At 41.4% G+C, this 19,603-nt stretch overlaps 1 protein-coding gene across 2 annotated transcripts in view; it reads right to left on the bottom strand.

Annotated features, from left to right (window-relative positions):
- Nucleotides 1–2,986: 2,986 nt before the first annotated feature.
- mei4 (meiosis-specific, MEI4 homolog) overlaps nucleotides 2,987–19,603 on the bottom strand; it is an 80,343-nt gene continuing 63,726 nt past the window's right edge. For both annotated transcript variants that reach the window (XM_080883774.1, XM_080883775.1), the window contains one exon: nucleotides 2,987–5,448. In XM_080883774.1, coding sequence (XP_080739900.1) covers nucleotides 5,203–5,448 — 246 coding nt within the window. In that variant the 3' untranslated portion in view covers nucleotides 2,987–5,202. The remainder of the gene's footprint in view (nucleotides 5,449–19,603) is intronic.

Raw genomic sequence — 19,603 nt, 5'->3', positions numbered from 1 at the left:
TTCAATTCTCTCTGTATTTATGGTGATCCTCATGTTAGCCTCCATGCTGTCTTTTCTCTCTTCACTTGTTCTGCTGCTTAACTCCATTTTTGTCATCCTTTCAAATACAGATTTGATGAAGCATGTGCTGAATTTAATAAACCTGTAGAAAGCTCAGAAACCTCCAACTTCACATTTCTGACCTTTACACCACTAGATGGTTTTAAGTATTTTCCTTACCTATAACAGCAGTGACAGAACATATGGAAAATTAGCTTCAGATCAATCAGGGTTGTGTAGTTTGAAGAAGTCAGAGCTCATAAATTATCCAATCCCAATGGGAGAGTGTGGATAAAGCTTAGTGATGCATTATTTACACAACCTGCTCAGTTTCTGTGGGGCTTTCCACACTAAGCCGTCTCACAGCCTCACTGATTTATGCTCTTGCACCCGAACTTCAAGCTCTCTGTGCTTTTCATCATCCCTTCAGTATTTCACGGTCAGCCCGTCCAGCAACTGCCACAAACTAGATTCATCTCCGTCACAACAACTCGCAAATAAATAAGCATAGACACACTTGAGGGTGCAGCTTTTTGACCCAACAAACGCCATGAAATTACCAAAAACTTGCCTCTAATGGTTTTCACTTCTCCACACCGAAGAGGATACCCCATACAACTTCAGCAGTACAAACTTAAATCAAGCCTTGTGAGGCTGCAATGCATCTCTTTGAGTCTTCAGTTTGGAGTCTTCATTATGGTTATAGGGTTGCACTGCCTCCCCCACCGCTCAGTGCAAATCACAGGGTTTAACGTCCCTTATTTTCCCTCAGTACATCACTGTAAATAATAATAATGATGATAATAATAATAATAATATTACAGGCAGTCAAAGTTGTTGAATTAATGATAAGTGAAAAACAATACATCACTTATATTCCTCAGAGAGGTTTGGTCTGCTGCCTAAAGTACCACTGCTCCTTCAGAGGAAGTATAAGAAAACATTTCTTCTGCCACGCACGAAAACTAAACATATTTACTGCTGTAACCAGACTATATTTCCCACTCACACACTGACTCGTGATCTTCATGACTCACACGATGGGAGGCGGGAGCATCGTCTCTCAGGACGACATTTGAGGTGGTAAAAAATATTGGGAATCCCCATCAGGTGTCAGAACTGAAGAAGCCTTTTGTTATCCAGGCACCTGTTTATTTGGCATTTTATTCTGCCTCCACAGTCTTCTCCTGAGGTTTTGCAGATATGTGACCACCAACTACGTAACTTTGACCTGTTTGCCATTTTCAGTGTGTGAGAAGCAAGGTAGGCTAGTGTAGGCTCCAGTCACACAGGCCTAAAGTCTGATCTGCAACCACCTGGCAACCAGTGGTCATTGGGGGACAAATGTATATTTCCGACTGTTTTGGCTGTTAGCATACCGCTGCAGTCATAGATTGAATGGAAGCAATAGACTCGTCCACAAACACGGAAACTAAAAGTTTTGCCTTTGAAAAAGTTTGCCTTGCACTTTCTTGAGTTGTTAGCAACCATTTGCAGATAAAAATGAAAAACCAGGCAATCTTCTAACAACGCCAACATGCCTTCTTGGGAACTGATTTCACCCAGCAAGAGCCAGAAACCTCCAACAACTACTGCCAACCAGAATAAATGTCTCCTCAGCCAGCGTTTGAATCGCATCCAATATGGCACACAACCCTTAATTCATGTCGTGTGAGAAATCTCAATACACGCAGATGTCATTTTTCAAACACAGGTATTGCCCCCTGGTCGCCATTAAATAGAATGCAGATTTCAGGAACTTCAGCAGAGGCAGTGACACTAATATTTACAGACATTATCCAGTCGAAAGACCAAACAGAGCCTGAACCAAACAACTCCTTTATGATTCGAATGGCCAGCTAATATAGAGCTTAGATAACGTCAAAGGAAAGAAGATGAAACTAATGTTTGTCCAATTACTAACTTTGAACCTTTGCTGGAAGCATGCAAGAGGAACCACATCACAACAGGGGCAAATTTTCATGTAAAGCTAAAAAGCTAATAAAGTTTGAAGATTTAGAAAGTGCAGACATGTAAAAAGAAGAACAAATGATTCAGGCTCTATATGCTAAACACAAATAAACCAGGACCAGCCTCTGAACTTCTCATGTTATGAAGTCATTTTCCCATCATCCATCATTGGGAGTGCCTCTCACTGGGGTACTCAGCTGATGACCCAATCCGCCATGCCTGCGCCCGTCAAACACCCCCAACAGGAAGAGACGTATCCACCTCTCCACAGAGGCACATTAACCAGCAGCGCACGTATGAGCGACCCAATTTTCTTTTTTTCTAATGCGAGCCCTATGCCTGGTTTGCTGTTCTCAACAGGATATGAAAGATGAGGAGATCACAGACGGAGAGGGCCAGAAGCCTGCAGCAAACACAATAGGAGCGATGGTATCGATGACGTACCAGGAAGCTTATTTAGCCGCGCTCGTGCCCAAATTATTATTTCACACGCCGAATGAACAGCAGGGGAGAGAGCAGCACTGCTGATGGAGCCTCTCGGCTTCCCGAGGAGGGAGTTGGAAACCGAACGATGGCAGCCCACATCATTAGGATGCTGACAGAGATACAGCCTCCATTAGAAGAATCCGATACCAGAGACAGTCAGGGAGTCATTTACACTCCACATAATAGAGCACGTCTCCTCTGACTTTTTAAAACCTCGTTTTAGTCCCTCTACATTTTTCCCTTCCTAAAATTCAGAGAGAGAGATGAGTGGATGTAAAAGTCAAATAATTTCCATCAGCCGTAACATTTACAATAATTTCACTGTAATAACCACAGTGAGTTCTATTTTCATTTATTTTTGACTGCAAATTAAAATCGGAAAAACTATCGGAAAACTAAGCCATTACTTAAGTCCCAAAACATGCAGTTCCTCTGAGGGTCTCTAACAGTGCCTGAGTCCCCACAGGCACACATGTTAAGATGTCCAATCTTACCATAGAAATAAACTTGTTTACAGCCTAATAAAAAAAACAACCTGTTACTAGTTTCTATGTATAGTTTGCCTGTTAATCAGAGGCAGTGATTTTTTTAATAACGCAGCCTTAAACTTTGCATTATTAGGGCCGTGACTGTTACAATCATCAAAGATTGTGCTCCAATTTTAGTGAATAAGGAAACTTAGTTAGCACTAATTATCAGCCACAGCGTATGGACACAGTTTAGTTTTGATCACTTCTGGCATCAAAACAACTAACATGGTGGATTTAACGCCGAAGCTGATGTTTGTAAGCCGTCAAACACATCAATTCCCTTTGTGGATGACGGAGGAAAGGAAAACTTGAAGCTCATAAACGACTAACCATTATTTCATCATTATCCAATGCATTCTGGGAAATAGGATCCCTCTGTTTTATTATCCAGATGGACTATTAACCTGCAGGAAACAAAAACTGAAGCTTGATTGCAGTTTGAGCTTAACTGGCCAAAATGAAACCAGAAAACAAAACAGCTCCTATACACTGCCTACAAATGGTTTGTTTTAAGTGATCAGCCACGTAATGTCTTTGTTTCAGAAAGAAAAACTTTTCTCATTAGTTAAAATGTATTTATTAGATATTCTGTAAGTCTTAAAAACTCAAGTTGGTGCAAACTTCTTTTTAGGTTCATGAAGATGTTTTCAGCCTGCACAGAGATATGGTTATGCCCGGCTCGCTAAGGACATAAAGCAGATTCCTTTGTTAAGTATAAACTGAGGAAAAGAAGGACAAAAGAAAACTACGTGCTAACCTATAACCAACACGTGACTGAAATTAGAAATAACTACAAACCAAAGCAGAAAGATGACCTAAGTGGGGCGCCAGAAAGGCACCAGCTTTCTGGGAGGAGAGAGAGTGAGGAGCTGCCATCTTGGAACGATATCAGCTCATATAGGCTCCCAAACAAGTGAAGTTCTTTTTTCCTAAAGAATGGGAGGGGCAGTTAATGAGGACCCGGACAGAAAGAATCAAAACAAATGGATGGATGGATGCATGAATGCTTCACCTTTTATCTGAAAGGCTTCTTTAGTTATCAAAGCTGATGAGGAGTTTGAGATAATGAACCTCTAGTGGGGTTGTCATCTTGAGGTGTTGCCAACCTATCAGGGTCACATGGGCCTAATCTAAGGCTGCCATGACCTGGAAGACAGCAAACCCACGGGGACCTGCTGTACATGGCCTTTAATAATAAATGGTACCATTCATCATGAGTCATTCATAGTCTTTACCCAAACGTTAACAGCGTGGCCTAAACCTGTAGAGGAGTTTAAAGACCTCCAGAACGTTTCATCTATTCCATGTCAGATTTTTAATGGATTCATTTTATACCTGCGTTAAGAAATACATGAATAAAATGGATGGATCAAATTATCAGATCAAAGTTTAAACACTTGCCTTCCAACAGCTAATAAGTTTCACAGACCTGCTCTGACTCTGTTAAACACCAAAAGCTCTGATATCAAAGGTCAAGAGCTCCAGTCATTATTCACAGAAATAAAGCGGGTCTGTGTCGGCTTCACGGGGAAATCAATCCTATTAGCGCTCACCGTGAATCATTTCAATTATGTTTCAGTGTCATTCATCCAAAGACAAACACTTTAAAGTCCAGCAAATCCCCACAGAGCTCATAATGAAATACTGAGACAGTTAATGTTTTTGTACCACTTAGCAGAATAAAGACGCTTAAAAAAAACAGACTCCAGTAGAAACATTTCACACATTTTTGGTGGTTTTATCTAAAGTGATAGAAGGAAAATATATTATCTCCTAACACAGGAGCTAACGCAGATAAATTCATTACAAATAGATCAAATTAAGGCTGTAAATAGAGAAAAATACTTGCTATGTGTTTTTAATTTTTTAATATGTCTGTGAGACTTCTGTGTATGGGAGGGTTGGGGTCGTCTACCAATGCCAATTAAAGCCTTTCTTTTTTTACAATAATAGGGTGTGCTGGAGCTCTGTCTGCTGCACCATCTGACGCCTTTGGTATTTGTGGCAAATAAATGATGTGTTTTGGTTAAGAAACTACAGTGTGTGCCCGCTGTGGCACAAAGAAATGAGATATCTGAAAATAAAGCACTCAAAGCGATACATTTATTTAATGTTTGGGGGTTTTTTTGTCAGATTTTTTGCATTAAGAGAAAGGAATAATGTTTCCAGACATATCCTATCTGCTCAGAGGGGTGAGGAGACCTCGTATCCCCCACATTCGGATGGAAAATAACGGAAACTCATCGGACAGGAGGAAGACTTGCTGCTCCCAATGGCTCAGGAATTCCAACTGTTCCGGGCCCACCTCGACCCTGTGCGCCACCTCGGGTTTCTGCAGGAGCTCCTCCAGGACGGTGAACAGGTAGCATGACTTCTGGTACCGGTCGACGGGAAACGTGTCAAGCACCGAGCCGTCACGCCCCTGTAAAGGAAAATTAGTTTAACCAAAACTCGAATCTATGAAAGGACCAGTTTCCTGTGTGAGGTTTAAGGTCAGAATTCAGCACAAAACAAGGAGTACTTGTTCCACTCACTTCACTCACTGTTACAGCGATACAAATCTCATCAACATGAGGGGAGAAATGCGGCAAAAAGATGAACAAGGACAAGAAAAGGGGCAAGAGGAAAGACAAGGATGAGAAGACAGAAGATGATGATGAAGAGGAAGGAGAAGGAGGACATGAAGAACAAGCAGAAGGAGATAATTTTGTATTGTTGATCTTTTTAAACGGGGGGTTTCCAAACTGGTCTCATGTGATGGAGGTCTGCGTAAGGTGCTGGCAGGTCTCAGACATGACAACAGCGAGACGAGCTGTCGCAACTCATCCTCGTTTTTAAGGAGACAACAACAACAAAAAAGTAATTTGAAATATTTTAGCGTCAATTAAGGGCTTATTTTCAAACTGAGATCATTGACTTTGAAGACTTGAAGGATCTGCAGGAGCCCAAATGATTATTAAAAGAACTGGAGCACTGGGGTAATCCCTGAGACGATGGGTTTTTAGATGATGAAACAACAAATACTCGTACCACGAGTTATTTAACTGCAGATGAAAGATGAGAAACATGAGATCCGACTGTTTTCAGAGCACAAACTGAGTGAAAGGAAATACAACACACAACAGCTCAAATCAAAACGTAATTATTCAAACCAGCAGAAGCTGCCGCATCTCATACCAACTACATCCCAGTGAGAGAGAGAGTGTGTGTGTGTTATTTGCATGTCAAAGTTGGTGTGTGAGGGATATCACAAAGAAAAACAAGCGCCAGATGGCTGTCAGGTATTCCTCCTGGCAAAAACCTTCAGAGAACCGACAGGATGTGACAACAACACCCTCTTAACCCCACACACATACACACGCACACACACACACACAAACACAAACACAAAGGCCCGGACCCCATCAGCATCAGGTCAGCAGCCATTTTTTAAAATCCCGATTCATGTTTTTCTGCCTGAAAGCTCTCCAGCTTCTCCTCTGCTGACACAAAGAGACAAAACATTGAGAGACACACAGATTCACCAAAAACACATAAACTGTCAAAAAATCATTGAAATATTTCAGGGAAATGTGAAATTGTGAACACTTCAAATATGTCATCTTCCACTGTAACAACTGTAAAAATCTAAATCTTTGGGATCTCTGGTCCTCCGGAAGCGCTGATTCTGTGGAGACTACGGATCAGGAACACTTCCAGAAATCACTGAACACAGATGCCATCAAATTTAAAGTGACTTCAACTGTTTCTCAGTGTAAGCATCTGATGCTTTGTGCGTTGTACTGTGAATAAATATTTATATTTTCCAAAGTGTCCCAACATTTTTGGGATCCTGGGTGTATTTTAACTTCCGCTCACGCAGAATACTAGAACTGTGTTTTTGTTGTTGTTCATTACTTGAACTCACTGAATTAAAAATGCCTCTGATAGTCTGACTGGAGAAAGGAAAAAGCCAATTTCACCATCACCAAATAAGATAATATTTAGTCGTTGTTGGGTCTGTCTAGCACAGGCCCACCGCTGGAACGAGACAGTTTAACTACACAGCCAAAAGCATTGAACAGCAAGTAGGCAAAGTTCTTCGTGTTACTCATGCATGAGGGAGACCTGCCTGGAGCCAAGTGTCGTTCCACCCACTTGACCTCCGCCAGACTCTCAGCCAGGTTCCCCATAGCACTCCTGTTATTGTGGTTTACATGAATATGCATTGGTTCATTAACATATAACATCTTACATAGGTATACTTGTCTGTGTGTGTGTGTGTGTGTGTGTGTGTGTGTGTGTGTGTGTGTGTGTGTGTGTGTGTGTGTGTGTGTGTGTGTGTGTGTGTGTGTGTGTGTGTGTGTGTGTGTGTGTGACCCCATAAATGACTTCCCTAAATCTGGAAGTCCAGCAGTTCATCTAAACAAAAGGCACCTAGCCTAAAACAGATAAGTTTATCCTACCATAAAACAATAAGACAAGAATGTGGGTGTGAATGCCAGAGTGCTCTGGAATGCACACAAAGTCTTTGCAGACAACTAAGGATCACACATCCTATCACTACACAATCGATTATACACCTCCAAGCATATATGGTTAAATATTTCTAAGCATAAATGACAATAAACAATACAAATCTAACAGTCGTGATGAGTTGCTCAATCACTGCGTCACATTTCTGAGATCAGAGCTCCAGAAACACCTGCAGGTACATTTAATCGTTCCACCAACACATTTAAACCCAAGCAGCTACAGCACTTTAACTAACTAACCTTTAACTTGTATAGTTATAAAAATGTCAGTAATTCCTGAAGAGTTCATGAAAAACTTTTGTTGAACTCCTTGAATTAAAGCCAAAAAATTCTTGACTAATTTAAAATCTACTGTGGTGTTGTACAAAGGCAAAGCTACAAAAAATCAGTTAAAATCCTAAAACGTAAGAATTTAAATGTATTAACCCTTTCACGCATAGTGGTGACTACAGTGGACAGCTAGTCAAAGACTGTTCTCTTGTATTTGTGTCAGTGTTAATGGTATACTTGCACATAAACCACAACATTGGACAGCGATGTGTCACTCCACACCCTGCCACCCACTGGTCGTTTAATGTAACTATAGATGTATGACATGTTTCATGGTAATGAAAAGAGCTCCCAAAAAGCCAGCTGAAGCTGAATTACAACCGATAAGACACTGTTAATAAACAGATTCAGGGAACACTCGATCGGCTCAGTACAACACAAAGTCAGGGATATCAAACCACTGTTAATCCATTTCAGCTGCTTTCATCCAAACTGACGTGAAAACAGATGAACAGGAGAGGGAACAACAAACCAACCCTCACTTCTGCAGGTGGTGGTCACAGACCGCTGCATTTTCTTCACTGATTTTTCTTAGTGTCCTCTACGTCACCTTCAGCCTGTTCAGCTTTATGTTAGCACAGGAAGTCCAGCTTATCCATACGTGTCACCTGAAGAAGGTTTGCCAAGTGTCCTGGCACAATCACGGGGGTGTGAAGGAGACACCAGGAGGCACCAGTAGGGATGCGAGCTCCACCGAGGCTCAGGGTGAAATAAAGGATGTTTATTATGATCCGTAAATCATGCAAAGCTACTCTAATAGAATCCAAGAGTAACAATACAAAGCTGGAAATGTTTAATGTTTATAGCTCGTTGGAGGGCTCACACATAATGATTATTCAATATGTGCTGTGCTGTTTCCAGACTGCACCACACACATGCAAAGCTCATGCTTATGTAACTGTGCTGTTTATTTAGAGGCATGTCAGTCAGTGTGAGCGTGACAGCAGGTTACAGTCCTGTTAGCTCTGCGTCTGAACCGTGAATTTATGGTATGCACATACTCACAGCATGTGGTTATATTTGGTGGAACACGAAGAGGCCGCAGATATTCGCACAATCGGCCGTCAGCGGCTGTCAGCAAGATGGAGACGGTTTCATCTGATGTGGTGAACACAGGCGTGAAGGCAGAGACGAGGCTTCGCAGGTCTTTGCTAGAGAGGCGACTCAATCCGCTCTGAGTCCTTCCTCTTTCACGTCGTTGTGCCGCCGACAGGCTTTGGTCTACCATCCGTTTAAAACCAACAAACCAACCAAGTGGTGAAGCTGAGACGAGGGAATGAAAGCGGTTCACACAGAGGGATAAGTGCAGAGAGAATATCATGATTAATTTTTAAAAGAACCTCTCGCTTTATACCAGAAAAACAACCAAAGCTCTGCACTGATCTCAGGAGGGCTGTCAACCAGTGTTTCATAATTTGATTATATAATCAGTTAAAAAAAAAATTTGACATTCAGCTGTGAAATTAATATTCAATCGTGGGGGGGAAAGCAGCTCGCACAACTGCTGTCTGTCTCCTGAGCAGCAAAGTGGAAAACCTGACAGAAATACATGGAGCTATTCAAACATAAAAAGTCCTGCTCATTACCTGCAGATGAGCCGGCCCTTTGTTGTGTTACACCCCTCGAGTGAGAACGTTCTGTTATTGTTTAATCTAAATGCGGCGTTTGATTAGTGAGAGTGGACCAGCACTGGTAGCTAATCACTGAATGCAAACGTCTGTGTTTGGAGCATACTAACAACACCAGGAGAGTCAGAGCATTAAAGACTATTAGTGCATCAGCTCGGCCAGCAGATCCATCGCCTGAGTGAAATACAGCAGCTGTGGATGAGAGCAGAGCTCAGGCTTACATGCTGCTTGATTAACTGCTGTTTGATATCGGACACATTCAGCGTCTGATTTCAGATTTTCAGTTCAGTCTTAAGGCTACATACGTCGTTGCATTTACCCTCAGACTTACACTCAGGTCATTTTCTCCAGTTTGCATAAAAATGTTATGATAAAAAGTTTGGACACATATATAACGGTGCCTGTGAATTAATCAGTTAAAATTAGAGTAGTAGAAATCTGTTCTATTCTATTCGGGTTAGACCGTCAACTTTTTGTTTTTGTGGCACAGCTTGTGATATTTGCTAAGTCAAGCATAAAAGTGAAAATAGCATTTACTTCATTTTTGTGACAAAGAATTTACAAAAAGTATTCTGTTTTATTTGAGTATTAATGTGAAATATAACTATGTACAATTCAAAAATGATCACTACATAGTTTTTGTGCTATAAATTTTTTTGTTTTCTTTTTAACGCTCAACTAAAGGACTTTGAATGTTTGAATATGCAAAATGTCAATCACACTTCGGGCTTCACATGAAGCCGCTGACTGTAGTTCTGTTATTACCTTCACTGAGTTTATGTAACAAAGATATGACCTATCTTTGTTCACCTCTGTCAGTGCGCCCCAGGGTGGCTGTGGCTACAAAGTGTGAATGTGTGTGTGAATGAGTGGATGAGTGGTTGTGTAAAGCGCTTTGGGGTCCTTAGGGACTAGACCTCCTCTGACCACTGGTGGTGGTCAGAGGGCCCGGTGGCGCCTGTGTCCGGCAGCCTCGCCTCTGTCAGTGCGCCCCAGGGCAGCTGTGGCTACAATGTAGCTTGCCATCGCCAGTGTGTGAATGTGTGTGTGAATGGGTGAATGACTGAATGTAGTGTAAAGCGCTTTGGGGTCCTTAGGGACTAGAAAAGCGCTATACAAATACAGGCCATTTACCATTTACTCTCTTGTAATTAGCACAGGCCTAAAAACAACCAGACCTAATCACTGTTGATGAAGTCCAGTTATTTTCATTACTACCCATCACTGGTTCAGCTAACCGACTTGCGGTTTAATTGATAGAAATCTAACATGACAAACCGGCCAGAGGACACACAGAGGGGCTGCTAAACTGTTCGCGAGTTCAATCAGTCAACTTATTGGGGAAACATTTCAGTTCTAACAAGGTCACCAAAAAAACAAAGTCAATAATTTAATGGCTCTTATATTATGACTCATCAATATCAGTGAAATCCATCAGCCTAAAAGAAATACTGCAGGTGATACAAAACCAATCAATTCGAACAAACCGACAAGGAATTCGTGGTCTCTGGGTCCTCCTTCAGGAAAGTCACAATCTCATTTGTGGGCTTTGGACTGTTGATAAGAGGAAAACAATAAAACCCAACTTTTACCTTTGAAATATGTGCAACCTGAATGGTTTATTGTCTGCAGACCTGTGCGTCCACCAGATTTAAACCTCTGTAAAGGAGAATATACCACGACTTTCATTTGACAACAACAAAGCAACGTCAAGGAGGTCGAGCAGCTTTATGCCCGTGAGGTTGGCGAGATATTCCATTTTAATCTCCAACCTGTCAAACACTCACATGCCCATGAAATTTATGAAGCCATGAAGCGAGATTCAATGAACGGCAGAAATCGATAACTGGAACGAGGATCCAGAGGGAGCGGTGATGGAGCATCTGCGAGGAGCATATAGAAACATAACGGGGGCTCGAGCTCCGCTGCAGGAGACAGAAATACTTTCAGAGGACCTGCTGGGCCTCCTCCTATCAAATCTGATTAAGAAACTCAACAACCTCCCAAAGTTTCTACATTTACTCCAATAAAACTCATTTTTCAGGGAGTTTAATGTTTCTTTAGTCACAGGCTGTATTTTACAAAACAACAAAATCAACTTCAGGCTTCATTCAGTGAGCCAAGAAACTCATCAGGAAAGCGCTTGCTGAGGTCACAGAGCAAAAGTGTCAAGATCTGCGGAGGCAGATCGTGCGGAAATGTGTGTAATGGACCCAGGTGCGTACACAAGTGAGTAGACGGGAGTGAACTTAACAGAAAGCGAGCCTTTATTATGGCTGGAGACAAGGTGTACAAACAAAGCAAGGATAGCGTGGCTAGGCTATAACTAAACTGGGAAAACTACTACTGTGACAAACTAAGGAAACTCAGAGACTATGATGTTCGCTGTAAAGACTGACCGGGAAAACATGGAGGTGAGAACACAGACGACGCGACACAGACTGTATGAAACACAGAGTCTAAATACACATGAGGGATGATCAGGGGAAGTGGCCACACATGGGAGCACAGCTGACACACATGAACCTAACGACAGGACAGGAGGAGTGAAACTGAATACACTGACAGTGAATACAGACTTTCAAAGTAAAACAGGAAACATGGAGATTAGACATGACACATGAACCGGGGAGACTTAGTACAGGGGAAGATGACATAAACAACTAAGGAACAAAACTAAACTGCAGTCTAGAAATTAACTAGGTGAACTAAGCTAGGTGCAAATGAATACAGAAGATACATGGAACTCAAATACTGGGTCGCTTGACCCAGGACCATGACAAAAAGCACCTAGGGCCTTTCTGCAACGACAAGAATCGCCCCCTGCTGGTCATTAAAAATAATACCAGTTTAAAGCACTGAAAAGCTTCATTTTTCAGAATCTGAAGCTGCATCCAGCTTTCTGCATCCACCCACTGGTTAAAGGAGCCTCAGCATTAGCTTTGCGGCTGCTGCCATGTTAGTTTCAGTTAGAGGTCACAGAGTTATTGAACAACTGTCCACCATGTTTACATTAAAGTCTCTGCAAAGACACAAATTGGTGGCAGGAAAGGTGAACATATATGAATCTGCTTCTGTGGGACTACAAATAAAAAACTTTGGGAATAAAATCAGCTTCACGCCATGTTTGCTAAGATACTTCCACAGACTGGATTTTCACGATGCCACCAACAGTAAGAAATGGAGGGCAGGTTTTGTCGTTGCTGTTAAATTTTGTTTTACAATACAGAAAAACAGAGAGAGGAAGCTTGGAGGAAAGCGAGTAAAATCATGAAACTTCGTGTTAAGTCCTGAAAACATGTTTGTGATTGTAGCCATCACCTCATCGCCTCCTCCTCATCCCATTGGCTGTTGGGGTGAATATTTATGGGATTTCAGTGTGACTACAGAACTTTGCTTCTTATTTAAAATGAAAGCGAAATGAGGATCATTGAGTGAAATCTGAGCTTGTTTGGCTTTGTGTCATAATTAACTTGTAAGTCTTCAGTTAATTCAGCCTGTGATTTATGGCATTTGTGTGAATCTTGCAGGAGAAAGCTCACAAAGAAAACCTTCATTTTGTCCCATCTTTCACCCGAGCTGATGGGAGTATATTTTCAGGCTGTAAATGTGTTAATTTCTCCTATAAAGACATTTTAACCTAGGCGGTTATGAGGACTGACTGCCAGCCACTAGTGGACATTAGAGGAACTGCAGCTTTTGGTGCTTCCACGCTGGCTTCACTTCTTAGTGATCAGATATTAGAAGTGTGAGGTACTGTACTGTAAGCTTCTGTAACATTCAAATACATCTGTGACTTTTCAGCAGACTGCTTAAAGGCAGTCTGAACCAGTCCTCCTCCTCCAATCCAAAGTACAATGCACACCAAACCAATCAAACCAAACCATTTTCTCTCCCTCATCTAGGAGTATCTGCCCCAAAAACACGAGGTACAAACACCACAGACTTTAAATAATCACTCTTCCATTTCCCCCGCTCAACAGCACATCTAACTCCTCCTTTAATGTGCTGCAAAAAAAAGTCAGCGTGAACTCTGCTGTGACTACAGAACTACAGTCCGACCAGAGAGAAAACAAGCTTTCTGAAGAAAAAGTGGTTAAGAGCGTCCGCACGCAGAGACGAGCAGCATCTCATCTACTGCACTCTTCCTCAGGTCGTCTCCAAACAAAGGAAAGGAGATGTTAAAGAGACTTTCTAATGAGCTGAGACCCCTCCATCAGTGGGTGCTTCTGATCCTCTCTGTGGGTCTGAGAGATTAAAATCTCCCTCGGGTAATACTTCTCTTTTACAATCCACCAGATGATTTTAATGAGTAAACAAAACCAAATAAACCTCCAGTTAAAATTGTGGGACCAGCAAAAGAACAGACAGCAGCTGAAGGGAACGAGAAATCCAGTGGACCAAGCAGAAACAAACTTATTTGCAGAGTTTCTCTTTTTGTGTTCATTCAGCAACTTTGACAGAACTACAATAACAATAATAATAATAAAAAAAAAAGCTTCTGCTACATGAAAAATAATAAAGTTTGTGTTTCTGGCCACACAAGCTTCAGGTCCCTCCCTGAAAAGCGGACCTCCTCTTCCTGCAGTTCTCTTTACAGTGATGAACTGATTGTGTTGATTGGTTAACGTTTTAATTTTCATTTAATGGTGCTACAGGTCTGAGGGCTGAATGCTGCATTCAGCTGAACTAAACTGCACATATGGCAGCAGATTTGCATTATTTACACCCAGGAGGGATATGAGAGGATCATTTATACTTAACAGGCTGTGTCTATTATAGGCTCAAAAGCAGCTTTAGAAGTTGCCAGATCCTGGTATAGGCAGGAAGGCAGCAGCAGCAATCATTATAAACTCACTGTAAACGTGGTTATTCACAGAACCACAGAGCTGGCATACAGGAGAAACCAGGAGACAGCAGAGGATAACTGCATGTTTCCTGCTGTAAACGCAAAGCTGGAGACAACATGATGGGCTGAGTGTCGGGTCGTTAGCGCTCCTCCTCCTCTGCAGGCTGACAGTGATGAGACAAGCTGATCCTGATAAACTGCCCTATCCCTCCACGCCAGGTACAGATTTTTAATCCAGGCCAAACCATGAGGTCACAATGAACCTAAACATTTTCACAGCGACCTGAGTCTGAGGCCGAGGTCCAGGCAAGTGCTAACTTTGAAAGCTGGCAAAATGGAGTTTGAGCCAATTTTCTGGAGGAGTGCAGGAAGTTGAGATGTTACAGAGACGTGTCCTCTTAAAAGACCACAATTAGAATCAGTTCATGTTTACTCTGTGCAGCAGGAGCTCAGCACCCAGATTTTAGTTTCATTTTAATGTTATTCAGTAACTCCACAGGAAATAATACATTTATAGCATGTGATCAGAGGTGTTGTGTGGTGTTTAGGGCTGCCACAAACGATTATTTTGATAGTCGACTAGTCACCGATTATTTATGCGATTAGTCGACTAATCAGATCATCATCCACTGGACGTAAAACTACAGCTTATTGCACCAGCAGCATCTGCTCTTATATAACTATCATTAGCTTACAGCTTTAAGCTTTTAAGGTGCTAACTAAAAATAAAGACAAGATGATAGTTTATTCAATTTTAATGAAATTTGCAGATTGTTTCGGTGAAGTTTAATGAACTCCTTGCTATCTAAAATATAACAGGACAACGGAGTATATTCTCCAGCATCTCACACTTCTGATAATCAGCTGTCTGCTTGACGTTTATTCAGCTGTGTAAAAACTATAACTTTAATCTCAGACAAACCGATTTACTCAGGAACAAATAAAATACAAAAAAAAAAAAAAAAGCCAAACAACAACATTTTTAATTTATCTAAGTGACTCATATATATTTAACCTGAGTAGCGAAAGACGGCGGTGGGTTTGAAAACAATTTGCCGGGAGTCCGGTGTTCTCACCGCGCTAGTGACCTAGCCCCCGGCTAGCTATCGAGCTAGTGGGTAACAGATGTCTCCGAAAACGTCGGAGCGCTTTTGAAAATATGTGGTGTCCTGATAAACTGAGCCGATATTTGAGGTTTACACAGCTACATTCTCGGCTGAAAATATGTTAAACGTTTATTTTGTGACCCAGAAAGAATAATAAGAGTAATATTAAAACTAACTAGCTGCCGCCATTGTTGGAAACTGAGCTGGGCCGCGCTATGAATTCTGGGACACAGCTGCTTCTTCTTCTTCGGGGTTTAACGGCAGCTGGCATCCTTGTACATGCAGTGCTGCCATCTTCTGTTTCAGTCCGTTATTACACTCTTAAATCCTGCTACTTATTCCTGCGTCTTTTGGGATCTTACAAAGCTTCAAACGACGCGTCGACTATTAAATCAGTCGTCGACGATTTTGATAGTCGACGTAATCGTGACTAGTCGACAAATCGTGGCAGCCCTAGTGGTGTTGTGTCATTATTCGATTTGAATATGGACTTAACTGTACTACAGCTCCTGACATGTTTAAAAGCAGCAGGTAAGGAGACTTACCTGGAGAAAGGAGGGGAAAGGAGTTTGTGCTTCTGACTCTGCAGTTACCTCTTGATATATTTCAGGTGTTCATGACGGTGAAGTGCAATTGAGTTATAAAGGCATTAAAAACTTGTGGGCCTTTAAAGAAAACACTTAGAGTACCTGATTAAATTATCAAAACACAAACAAGTCTATGTTTTTACAGTTCCATAAAAAATATATTCTTTAACTGTGCTAGCAGTCCATCACATCGATCCAGACTAAAATATCTACGTTATGAGCCAGAGTCCATTAGACTGGGACATACATTACTGTGTCCCTCAGGAAAAGTTGTAACAGCTTTGGTGATTTCTAACCCTGTCATCAGCGGGTCGAAATCTCCATTCATTCACCCATTTCCTCCATCATTCATCCAAGCGGGGTCGCAGCGGGTCATTGGCTAACAGGCTGGGTGAACCTGTTAATTACCACTTCGGGGATTTGGAAATATGCGGGGCAATTTGCACTGAGGTGGATGGGTGGAGGTGGAGGACCTGCACTTGGCAACCCTTTTAGATCTGTATGCAGCGAGGCAGTCTGAAGCACCACGACCCAGATAGCATCAGCTGCCCTGAGATTAAAGCACAGCATTCTGAAAGGTATTTAATCGTCCATTTGATTAGACTCGGAGCTCGTAACACCACAACTGGACCGCAGCAACGCACACCGTTGATGGTGATGGAGGGATGGTCATGCCGAGGTGTTAATCAGAGTTTCTCCAGTAGAAGAAAACAAGAATGGAGGCAGAGAGAGCGAGATTAACAGTACATAATCACAAAAGGAGTCCAGGAGTCATGACAATGATGTCAAATGTGTTTCCTGGTCTGAATATCAACTAAAAACTTTGAGCTGAACATCTCTGACCACAGAGACAAGACGCTACCACAGGCCTGATTTTTAAATCTTAAAGCAAAAATTAGACAATACAAACACAAATATGTTCACAGCTGCATCTTCAAGAGAAAAAATACACCAAGATTTGGCTTGGAAGAAGTATCACCCCCCCCCACACACACACACACACACATCCGAAAGAAAAATGCTTTTAAACCTTCTTTAACCTCCTAAGACACGAACTCTTCCACAGCATGCATTTTTAATTTCTCTTTGATATTTGGGGATATTGGGGCCCGATGAATGTAAAAACAAAGAATTACCATTATTTTTTTTTTACCTTATTTTTGTTTTTAAGAAAAATAAGAGCCACATATGAGGATATTCGTTTAAAATTTTGATAGAACAGTAGCAGTAAGTGGATATCAGGCCCTTGTAGAGCAAAATGGAGTATTTTGGTCTAAATAACCCAAAATGTGATGTCCACATATGTGGACGCCAGGTCCTAGGAGGTTAAAAGCATTTTTAAGCATTTTAAGCCAAATTCAAGCAGGCATATGTGAAACCATGTGATGTATTCAGCTTATTTGCTGTGGATCTAAACTTAGGTCAGATTCATCAGTTTCCTTGAATTTTCCTTAAGACATGTGGAAAACGTGACTGAAGCCCACCGGCAGCAAACTGAATAGATTACACAGAGTTAACGACGACTCGCACCTTTGGTCCTGGCGTTTACACCAAACATCAGGACAACAAAACTCAACTCTCTCTATATGATCAGACCCGAACCCAACCGAGACCGACAATAAAGCATCGAGGATCACACACACCAAAGTTCAGGCCCTTTTAAATGTGAACCGGCTGATTTCTGGACTTCAGTCCTTCAGAGGAGCTTCTTACCATTGCTTTCAAAAAATCTCACATCAAAGTGCTAATTGACGAAACTCCTTTAAAGCAGATAAATGGTGCTAATTAGATTTGAGCCTTCAGTGACTCATCGCTGCACGTCTGTTTGCAATTCTGATGTAGACTCCAGAGTTTACTCAGTTTTTTATATGCTCTTTTTTATAACTATGCAGGTGCAGACACACAGGAAACCACATGGAAAAGCAGAGGGAAGGTGGTTCACAGAAATTGGTCCAGAAAGCCAAACGGAGAAGTCTTTTTTTTTTTTTTTTTTTTTTTAAAGGAGGAGAAGTGGGAATCAGAGGCAGAGCGGCAGAGGGAGAGGCACATAATGAAGCTGTGCTCGGCCGCCAGCATGAAGGGCAGTAATTTACAGATCAAGGACGGGCTCATCTGTCACCCGAGTGCAGGGGAAAGCCCACAGTGAGAGTGAGAAGCTTCAGCTTCTCAGCCCACACTCACAACAACTCTGTCAGTCAGTCAGCCTGCACAGCAGCACCGTACACAGAGCTTCAACCCACCCGCCATCACTCATTATATTTATTTCATATGTTAGAAATCACAGAAGACATAAGAGCTTTAGATTTGGAACTAAACTGGGTATTTTACATCATTGTGACTCAGTTTGTCTCGATCTGAACGTGCTGTCGGCTTTTAATCACTTTTTTATTCCAGAACAGTAAAGCCTGGAAGAACACGAGCTTTCACTGAGAAACTAGAGTAACTGATGATAATCACTTCACACCCTCCAGTGGGATGAGTTCTCTCTCTGGGCTCCTGCTCCACTGGGAGTTACAGGTAGCTTGGCATGTCACGCATTAGCTCCAACGATTTTAATTGCTCGGAGTTGAGATCAGTTTAACTTCCTGTTGAGTTTAATGATAACCACATCGCTGTCAGTCTCTTCTTGTTACTGCATATAGTGTTGGTGGAGTGTTTATATCTATGTCAAATTTTAAAATCTACTATTGTATCTTAAAATCTGGTTTCTTTTTCCTTTTAAGGGAACTCTGATTTGAAATTTGGGATTGTAAGGTTATTCTAGATCACTAAAATAAAAAATAAAAGCTTGACACTGGAAAACAAAACTATGTGAAATGATTTTGTTGACTCTGAAAACTAAACTAAAACTACAACTAAGCCCTAGCTTCAGTATTCATTAACTTGGAGAGAACTGGTTATCACAGTTTGCAGATGAAGCTTAGATGGGCCTGTTTATTGAGCCTTTGGAGATTCTTTCAGAAGATTCTGTGTTTTTATGCTGATTTCCTTCTGGCATTAAACTAACACTAACACTAATAAAAACTTAAGCAAAACAATCAAAACTCACTCTGGAAACTAAATGAGACTAAACTGAATTAATAACAAAAAGTCAAAACAAACTAAAACTGCAATAATTAGAAAATACTCCAGACGTGTTTGGATGTGAAGAATTGCTTCCTTTCTTAAAGCATAATCAGTTTTACATTGTTGCGCTGCTCTTTCAGGCTGACTCACTGCATTTATTAGCTGTTTATACTGTAAAAATGACCAAAGTATTTAAACATGAAGTACTGTAAAGTTGGTAATGGGCATTTTGAGCAGTGACTATTCACTGAGAACTATTCGACAGAGTTCAGCAGTGGCAGACTTTTTGATCTCTGAATGTCTACATGTGTCAAAAAGCATCTGTTATGCTTCCAGAAATATTATTTCCACATAAATAAAACCACAATAATCTTAATTATTATTATCTTAATGTTTTGTTGACTCTGTTTACCTGGACCTAAGGTGAGGAACACAGACTATTCCTGTTGGTTCTGCACTGACGTGAACACGACCACTCTCTGCTTTCCGCACAAACA

Source organism: Rhamphochromis sp. 'chilingali' (genome assembly GCF_963969265.1).
Source record: "Rhamphochromis sp. 'chilingali' genome assembly, chromosome: 5".
NCBI classification, from domain to species: domain Eukaryota; kingdom Metazoa; phylum Chordata; class Actinopteri; order Cichliformes; family Cichlidae; genus Rhamphochromis; species Rhamphochromis sp. 'chilingali'.
Note: the sequence above shows the minus strand (reverse complement) of the source record. Positions and strands in the feature narration are given on the sequence as shown.